At 41.2% G+C, this 10000-nt stretch overlaps 1 protein-coding gene across 1 annotated transcript in view; it reads left to right on the forward strand.

Moving 5' to 3' along the window:
- The window catches only part of nnt (nicotinamide nucleotide transhydrogenase), a 143905-nt gene that overhangs the window by 133295 nt on the left and 610 nt on the right, over positions 1 to 10000 (forward strand). Inside the window, exons 20-22 of the mRNA XM_083657694.1 lie at positions 525 to 643; positions 1905 to 2020; positions 6591 to 10000. The exon at positions 6591 to 10000 is cut by the window's right edge and continues 610 nt beyond it. Coding sequence (XP_083513820.1) covers positions 525 to 643; positions 1905 to 2020; positions 6591 to 6743 — 388 coding nt within the window. The 3' untranslated portion in view covers positions 6744 to 10000. The remainder of the gene's footprint in view (positions 1 to 524; positions 644 to 1904; positions 2021 to 6590) is intronic.

The following is a 10000-nucleotide window of genomic DNA, read 5'->3' on the forward strand; positions in this document are numbered from 1 at the left end:
CTCACTTTTAATGGCTAAATCGTTGCAAACACTGATGATAGAAGAAACACAAACTGAAAGTGCTAGAAAATGAAAAAATATAGTATGAAAAATCATTCTTGCTTACTTTGATAGCTTAGAGATTATAATGGTCTAGAGCATTGGTTCTCAAATGGGGGTCCGGGGACCCCCAGGGGTCTGTGGCACTTTGCAAGGGGGTCCGCGAAAAGCTTTCAGGAAAATAAAAATAAAAACTTTTTGTTTTTTGCAAAAGCTTCATAGTTCAACGAAAATATTGTATGCTTTAAATCTAAAATGGTTCATGGATTACATTCTAATCTAACAAACCTATCAATTTAAAAGTCAAGCACGTTACCATAGAAACAATTAAGCTTAGCCCAAAATCACAAATCAGAATGAGGGGTCCCCGGTATATTTTCTATCTTGTAAGGGGTCCTTGGCTGAAAAACATTTGAAAACCTCTGCTCTAGAGTCTAGGTGTAGGTGGAAGGCACTGACTAGTAATGTGCATTTTGCTCCCTCAGGTTTGGAATTCACCCGGTGGCCGGACGTATGCCCGGTCAGCTCAACGTGCTGCTGGCTGAGGCTGGTGTCCCGTATGATATCGTCCTGGAGATGGAGGAGATCAATGCAGACTTTGCTGGTAAGAGTCATCCCTTGCTGTCTTGTCCAAGCGTGGATACGTTATTCACTTCATCTCACTTTTTCTATAGTTATTATTGTGACCAAACATACTTTGATCTGCTGTGTGCAAACTTTGTTGGGTTCATTTGTAAATATGCAGTGAATGATCAATTACAAGTCAAAAGATACTTTTGCAGTGCTGCTTGTTTGACTATATTGCAGCGAAATTGCTTTTAAATGACATGCAATAAAAAAAAAATTTGCAAGAAATTTATTGTGATTGTAAAATAGCAAATGCCAAATGCCACTTTGTGTGACGATCCATCCGCTCATTGAAGTGCAGCACAACAGTCACTCCCACGAAAGGTTTTAGGTTTGGGCTGGGCAATATAAATTGATATTGATATTATATCAATATCATGATATGAGACTAGATATTGTCTTAGGTTTTGTATATCGTCGTATTATCTTGATATGGCATACGTAAGTTTTAAAGGCTGCATTACAGTCGATGTCATTGTCTGAACTTACCAGACTGTTCTAGCGGTTCTGTTATTTGCCTTTAGTCCACTTACTCGTTATATCCACAATAGAGCTCTCAACAGTCATGTGATTTTTGGTGACGTTTCCTGCCCCGGAAGTAAGTTCCCCATTCATTTTCTTCGTAGACATTTAGAAAAATCCTTATATAATATAATATAATATAATATATATAAGGAGTTTTAAGGCCGGAACCAAGCCGACCCCGTGACCTACTGAATTGTGAGTGACCATAAAACATTTGGTTTGAGCAAGAACAAAAAAAATAACAACGGGGAAACAAATCGCATTTTCTAGGTATTTGATCCCAAATATAGTGATATTTGATTGTGTCCATAATTATTGCCCAGCCCTATTTTAACTGCACACATTAAACATTCAACACAAACTGGAGGAAGTGGAGTTGACTCCCAAAAGGTGCAACTGCCACTCAGCAGGGGACCCAACAGCTAACGCAATGTGCAGCAAAACCTCTCAACTGCCACTCAGCAGGGGACCCAACAGCTAGCGCTGCTAACAGCTAACAGCTCACGCAATGTGCAGCAAAACCTCTTGGATGAGCTAGAAACAAAATGACCCAATTAAAATAATTGCAGGAAGGTCTGTGTCGATCGTTGTAACTCCAGCAGAAAGAAAAGAGCGAGAGGGCGAGGAACTATTAAGTGAAATGATGACGATATGTTGTTGTTGTTGTTATGTTGTTTTTTATGTTGTTTTTTTGCGTGCGTGTCTCTAACCAGAGACGGACCTGGTTCTGGTGATTGGCGCCAATGACACGGTGAACTCCGCCGCCCAAGAAGATCCCAACTCCATTATCGCTGGTATGCCCGTGCTGGAGGTCTGGAAGTCCAAACAGGTGAGACATGTTTTTGGCGCGTGAACGTTGCGATGGTGATAAGAGTGTGTGGAAGTCCAAGAGATGAGGAGGAGGAGGAGGGCTGGAACATTGACAAAAAAAAATGGACTGTTTTCTCCCCTCATCGCTGAATACTGGAGGAACAGTCCACACCCTGTAGAGGGGCCTCCACTGACAAGACGCACACCGAGCTAAAGAAATACATACTGACCCGCTCAGGCGCACACACACACACACACACACACACACACAACACACACACAGGTCTTATGAAATGCACGTTTTGGACACATGCAAGCACTCACACACACACAGACACAGATACTTAAGAGTCCCAGGTGCAGCCAGTCCCATCCTGGTCCCATTAGTGGTGACTGTGTCTCTGTGGAATGATGACATTTGGATCGTCCCACTGGCACTGCTCCGAGATCTGGCATTCATACAGAGCTCCCACCACACACCACACACTTCCCCCTGGGGAAATCACGGAGGACATACTACCTAACTACACACACACACACACACACACACACACACACACAGAAACTGACCCAGGTACAGTCAAACAATCAACCTCTTGGGGCTTCATCCGGTCAGTGCACGCTGCTCCGTCACTGCTGGGTGGCATGCAGGAAACTTTTGAACCGTTAATGTTTACTATGCGATTGTATGACAGTATTATTTATTTTTATGATGTGAAAATGCAACAGGTGAACACTTGAAAATACGTTTGAACAACATAAATATGATCAACCTGGCAGCATGCAAAGATTGCATTCATGAACCAGGTAGACTAACTTCGACAGGTGATTAGCATTCCCTTTAAAATCGTGACTCATATCGCAATCGCAATATCTGAAAATAATCGCAATATGATTTATTTATTTTTTTGCATATCGTGCAGCCCTAGCTAGAAGGTGATGCTATGATAATCGCTAAGCAACCCAGGTTCTATAAGGCAAAGTGCATGGGATGACAAAGTAGACGTTTGAGCATCCTTGGAGACGGCGCAGTCCCGAGGAGAAATGCTTATTACTCCCACATCCTTTACTGCATGACCTCAAAACTCTGTCATGAAAAAGTCAAGAAATGGTTGAGTCACCTCTTTTTTTTTTACCGAGATGAAATTTCATACATTAGAAATATCACAGATGTCCCACAGACTGCTGTGACAGCTCTGGTTTGCTTCATTGATTTTATATGATGTTAATTAATAGCTCGTGATTTCTAAGCAGGCCTGATTTTAAAAGGTGAAAAATAGTGTTATTAACTGGGTTTTAATTTCGTTCCACACGCTTCGGGAAAGTTATGGGATGGATTTATTTTTAATTTATTTTTTTATGTTGGTGCTGCTCAAAACGAACTGAATGAAAAAGCCCTGTTTCCAATAAACACACACACACACACACACATTCAGATACTCATTCATATAAGATCATATATCACATTCATATAGCATCATGTTTATGTTCCCAAAGACACATGCGTGCAGAGTAAGGTGAGAACACATGACACGCTTAATGCATAAACTACTTTTAGTCCTTTACCTCTGTCATGTAAAATACCTACATAGTTTGTAAAAAAAATAAAAAAAATACACTGCATTCATTCAGCAACGCTGGAACCAAACTGCGAGAATAAAACATAATAATAATAAAACATAATGACAATTCAACTATAGGATATTTAGGGTTAGTTTCCCCATAATAGTCCCTTAGTATAAATAAGAACCATTTTGCAAAGGCGTTGAGGAGCTGATTTGGGCCAGGGGGGTTTCAGGTATGTTACTGTCAGACAGATTCTACTGCACATGTAGACTGTAGGCACGTATGTCTTTATTTGTGTGTGTACCTGTGTGCATACAGCATGTGTCTGTCTGTACCACATATAGACTGCATGCCTTTTTATTCCCCGTGTCCCCCTGTGCCTCTGAATTAGACATATGGTTTTATAGGGAGGTTAAAGTGGCAGACTAGCTTGTTAGGCACATCTGGTATGAGAATGTTAGCCATGCTAGCACTGATTCCCAGACGTTACATCAAGGAGCTTCAGGATATTCAAAACATTGACTGTAGGCTCTCATTCATATTCAGTTGATTCACATAGGTCGCTTTTGAAAGTTGTGCGAAAAAATGCAGCATAGTTTAAAGTTATGGAGTTATGAAATTAATCTCAGAATTCTAAATTTAATCTCTGAGTTCTGAGACTAAAGTCATAATTCTGACTCAGGTCTTTTGTTGTTGTTTTTTGCATACACATCTTAGCTTAGTGAAGCTCAACCTAACATGTTAGACATTGAGTTGACAAATGAGTGAGCACTTAGGGGCTCTGTGTCTCGCCCAAGGGCACTTGAACAGAACACATAGCTGCTGCTAGGGGTGCAAAAATAATCGATTATAAGATGCATCGCGAAGCGGACGTGCACGATTCTGCATCGATTCACAAATGTCAAAAATCGATTATTTAAAAAAAAAAAATTATAATCGAATAAAATGTAATGGAAGTACATGCAGTGGTTTATTTGGATCATAATGCAATGCAATTCCAAATGCACTTTTATTTTAAAAGTAGCCACACAGTGAGAAAAAAAAGAGAGTGAGAAAAAATAAATCATGTATTGGGGGAAAAAAGTGATGCATCGATTTAAGATGCATCGATAATCGTAATCGAATCGAATCGTAGCCCTCTGAATCGTAATGGAATCGTGAGGCCAGTGAAGATGCACAGCCCTAATAGCTGCTGCCTGCAGGATGGTCTTCCTATCCAGCAGGCTACACTGCTGTGCCATCAGCCCTGGTGCTACGTGCCCCAAACACTGTCCCGTTGAAGAGGGCCGTGTGTGTGTGCTCTCTGCAGAAGCCTGTCTGCTTGCCAGTTTCACTCTGGCCCGGTGCTGATGGCCTAGCTGATCTAGCTTCGGTTGCACCTCCTTGTCCCAAATGGAACCATGAGGCCAATGCATTGTGGGTGGAAGAGGAGAGGAGAAAGGAGGAGAGACGTTGAGAGAAAGCACCTCATTCAGCACAGAAGGAAGGAGCAGAAAGCAAAGGTGGGGGAGAGTACAGTCAGGAAGGTGGGGTTGTGTGTGTGTGGAGGTGTGAGGGAGTTTGTTAGTGAACTGCATAGAGAGGCAAAGTGACCGCCTACTTCCTGCTTCAGCACTGTACCAGAGATTTTCATCTTGTCATTTATTTTCCCATAGACATTTTGTAAAATGCTTATAAAAAAATAGCTTTACTTGTTCAAACCAAACGGTTCAGATATATTTAGAATCGGGAGAGACCATAGAACATTTCACTCGGACCAAAAGAAAACGACAACAACATAGAAAAAATATGTTCTTTAAATCCGCAGTTTTTTACGTTTTGGTCAGAGTGAAACGTGATGCGGTCTCTCCTGTTTCTAAATATATCTGAACCGTTTGGTTTGACCCAGTAAAACTATTTTTATAAGCATTTTACGAAATGTCTATGGGAAAATAAATGGCGGATGAAAATCTCTGGTGCAGTGCTGAAGCAGGAAGTGACGTTTCACTTTGGCTCTCTATTGTTTGCACTTGGTTTGCACCAGGGTGGGAATTACCTGTTGCTCCTCCCTCTGGCTGTGATGCCCTGAGATCTCTAAGGCCACCTTGGCAGTGCCCTGCTACCAGCCTGCTACTGTCAGTTACTTTAAAAGCATCAGTGGTCTCAGTTTAATGTAACCTGCTCTATGTAAAGCATGTGTCATTGGCTCATTTTAACACACATTTTTAGAAAAATCACTCTTCACGATGTCAATAGAGCGATGGCATTTGACATTTGATTTGTTTCTTTAGACGGGACAGTGCAAAATTAATGGACACAAAGAACATAATCAGAGTGTAAAAATTGCCGGATTTAGCACGAGGCTCGAGCACGAGGCTCGAACACGTTACACATGGCACGAGGCTAATTTCCATCCGTAGTCCCCAAAACAAACAGGACATACGTGGACATACCTACATACAATACAATTACACACAAACAATACATACATACATACATGCAGCCGGCAGTAATGATTTCTAAATATACTCAGATTTGCAACATGAAACATGAAACATTATTACTGTTTTGAACGAGTAACAAGGCACACTTCAATATTATACAGGTACAATCCATGGCCGTTGTGCTCTGGCATGTGGCCTTGTGCCCTAAATTTGTTTTTGATGGCCACTAAAACGACAAAATTCCCCCCCTGGTTTGCACAGGAACCGAATCGCCTCGTTAGTGGAGAACATCTCCTAGTCCCCTTCGATTGGTTGGCGGGGTTTCCCCACACAGAGTTGTTGATTTGTGTGTGTTGTACTGCTGCTGCAGTGTTCCAACTATCTTTCAGCATCTGGAGAAATACATGGTCAGTGTTGGAGCTCGTGGAGGGAGAGCGTGTGGGACAGTGAAACGTCTCTGCTTTTACTTTAGGAAGAGTTGAAATAGTTATGAGTCTCCAGATCCCTGAAGTCCTTTTTGAAAACGTCAATAGTCACGAGAGCTGTAATGAAGTGTGTTGTGTTGATGTGTGTTGAATGTCTGCTCCTCCGTCCGTGCAGGTGGTGGTGATGAAGCGTTCGCTGGGCGTGGGCTACGCTGCCGTAGATAACCCCATCTTCTACAAGCCCAATACCGCCATGTTGCTGGGCGATGCCAAGAAGACTTGTGATGCCCTGCAGGCCAAGGTCCGCGAGGCCCAGGAGGATCAGTAAAGACTGAACACAGGACAGAATGAAGAGCACACGTGTGGAGAGGGGGGAAGGCCGAGGACAACGAAGCACAGTTTCCCCTAAAGTATCTCAGCATTAAGATCGTCTTTGTCTGATCGTAAAGTAAGTAAGCCAGGGAAAACGAAGATGATCGTTAAGATTAAAACGCTTTCGGTAAACCCTGCCCAGGATCTATAAACGAAAGAAATGACAAATTCCGTCGTAGAAAATGTGCTCGCGGAGTGAAAGCGAAGGAAAACAGTAGATTTCTGCTGATTAGCGCTCTCACTGTGCTGAAGTATAGAATGTTTTGTTTTTCTCTTGATGCATTTGATGCTTCTTTGGTTTATAGAACTTACAGGGATGGTGCGTCGTCAACCAGGTGCAGTTGCTCCACACAGTCTGGGCAGCAATGACCTTAAGTGTCAACTTCATTTCAGTCACTGATAGTAATTTAAAACAATCAACAATATGGATGTATTAAGATGTTAGATAATGGTAAATGTCAATGTTAAGACATTTTTAGAAATAGACAACAATGAAGCCTTTTATTAGCTGAATCAGAATGACCGTAATAGGAATTAGAAGGGGAGCGTTAACCCATTAAAAACAGGTCCTGTATAGAGAAGGAGAGACTGTAGCATTAACATTTCTTTTAGGGATGCACCGATATGAAAATTTTGGCCGATGCCGATAACCGATATTAAGATTGCTGTTATGGCCGATAACCGATATTTACCGATGTCGATATGATCTGTATAAAAACACATTTCTATGATAATAAAATTTTGTACATACTGAAAAACACATGTAAACACTGAATTTGAAAAAGTTATACATTTCTTTATTTCAAAAACATTTGTAAAAGCCCATAAATCATAGATTTACTGCATTATTTCATCTCAATGTGAAGAATTTGGCTGATACCGATAACCGATATTAACATTGCAACATCGGACCGATACCGATATGTTAAAAAATGACTAACATCGGCCGATACCGATATGATTGCCGATATATCGTGCATCCCTAATTTCTTTCCCCACTGTAAAGATTTTTCTCCAGTGTTTGCTATTATCATAGAATGATCAATAGCCGTTGACTTTGATAGATCGATTTGCCTCACAAACGCTTCTGTCACACCAAGTGTGTTTTCCTCTCAATATCTTCCTTTTCTGTACAAGTACAAAAAGGGAAAAAGCAGAGTAGTGCAACATTTTTGTAAAGTAGTGCAGTTTTACACTGCAGTGAGAAGGCCCTTAGAATGATCCTACTGTAGACCTACTGTATAAAGTCTCAATTTGGTCACATTTTAGAAGCTTTTGGTACCAATATGTAAAACCATAGCCAGTCATCCCAATGGTTTATAGTCATACTATTTTCTTTTTTTTTTTCACTTGAGTGTGTCTTTGTGTATCGAAAAACTGTTTGAAATCCATTCACATATCTATAAAATAAAACGATAAAAGAGTGATTTGACCTGTAAATGTAAGACCCCAGCTGTCATTCGATCCCAGCAAAGGTTACGCTACTCCTACAAACCACTCGGGGTAATTGAATGGATTTTACGACGTTTTTGACCCACGTGTGTTTTAATTTTCCCGCGTGACATACATGCTACAGTACTTACTGTATGACCTTTGACCTTTATGCTGAGGAAGGATTTTTAAAGTGAATGTGGCTTGATTTGATCATAGTTGTACAGGGATATGAAGGATCACTGCCCCTAAACTAAAGTAAGGGCAAACATTAACCTGATTGACACAACTGTTCATTCTAAAAGCAATACAGTTATGGTTTAATTTCCCCACCCCCACCTCTTAGCGCTTATGAATGATGTTATTCTTAATTATTGAGCAAGCATTTATGAATTTATTATTTTTATTTTGATGCCAAACCTTCCCCCTTCACACTGGTTTGGATAGACTCTAAGGCCCTTTTACAATGCAAACTACATTCGGTCCCTATTCTATACACATTTCCGACTGGCTACACATAAAAGGACAGTAACTCTACAACCGTCTTTACACAGTTGAGCTGACCAAATAAAAAATACAGTTCCAGTATGGAGCAGGTACTGTGGATCAACCAGTGATCTTGTTTTTCTTTTGCACTTGACTTTGTATTGCTAAGCAGGTGTTAGTTTAAGGTTGTCAGACATGATCGACAAGTTATAGCTCTAATAAATGAATCGAGAACTTGCCGATGCAATATGTACAATGCACGTAATGATTACCATACCGTTTGCATTGCCATATAGCTTTATACAATATTACAGGAATTTGACCAGGTTTCACAGCAAGAAGGTCCTGGGTTCGATTCCTGCCTGGGACGCTGAGGGTGTGTCCCCATCCCCATGTCCTCAGTGCCTACAGCTAAGGTGGGGTCGGCAAAAAGGGCCTTTCTGTGTGGAGTTTGCATGTTCTGCCCGTGCTCCCCTGGGGTTTCCTCCAGATAGGAACCCCCCGCTAAAAACACTAAAAACATGCAACAAACTAGAACAACCGCACCGTGGATATATGCCTCCGCCAACAAGTGAGCAGTCGACATCGGTGTCTGTCCAGACTTTGACGTTTGAGCCAAATGCGTTACTGAGATATCGTGTTAACAAGCTTGAAAATGGCGTTTGTGAGGTCACAGTGACCTTGACCTTTGACCACCAAAATCTAATCAGTTCATCCTTGATTCCAAGTGGACGTTTGAGCCAAATGTGACGAAATTTCGTCAAGGCGTTCCTGAGATATCGCGTTAACGAGCTAGAAAATGGCGTTCATGAGGTCACAGTGACCTTGACCACCAAAATGTAATCAGTTCATCCTTGAGTCCAAGTGGACGTTTGAGCCAAATTTGATGAAATTCCGTAAAGGCGTTCCTGGGATATCGCATTAACTTCTCATCTTCAGTCATTAAAAGGTGAAGGCGCTTCAACGCAGATAGTTTCCTGGTCCAAGTGTGTAAAGGCGGGTTCATGAGATACTAATTCAGTCCTTTTACATCTACACAAGTACTGTATGAAGTTCAGATGCTGAAACCCACTGATCCATGTTCTGTTTTCATCGGGGGGACCTGAAACATTGACCATGACAACTATCCTACCTCTACATAGAGCATAAAATGACCAATAGCTTTTCATAGAACCTTCATTTGACCAATCAAATGACCAATAGCTTTTCATAGAACCTTCATTTGACCAATCAAATGACCAATAGCTTTTCATAGAACCTTCATTTGACCAATCAAATGACCAGTAGCTTTTCATA

This window comes from Poromitra crassiceps, assembly GCF_964638095.1.
Source record: "Poromitra crassiceps genome assembly, chromosome: 21".
In the NCBI taxonomy this organism is placed as follows: domain Eukaryota; kingdom Metazoa; phylum Chordata; class Actinopteri; order Beryciformes; family Melamphaidae; genus Poromitra; species Poromitra crassiceps.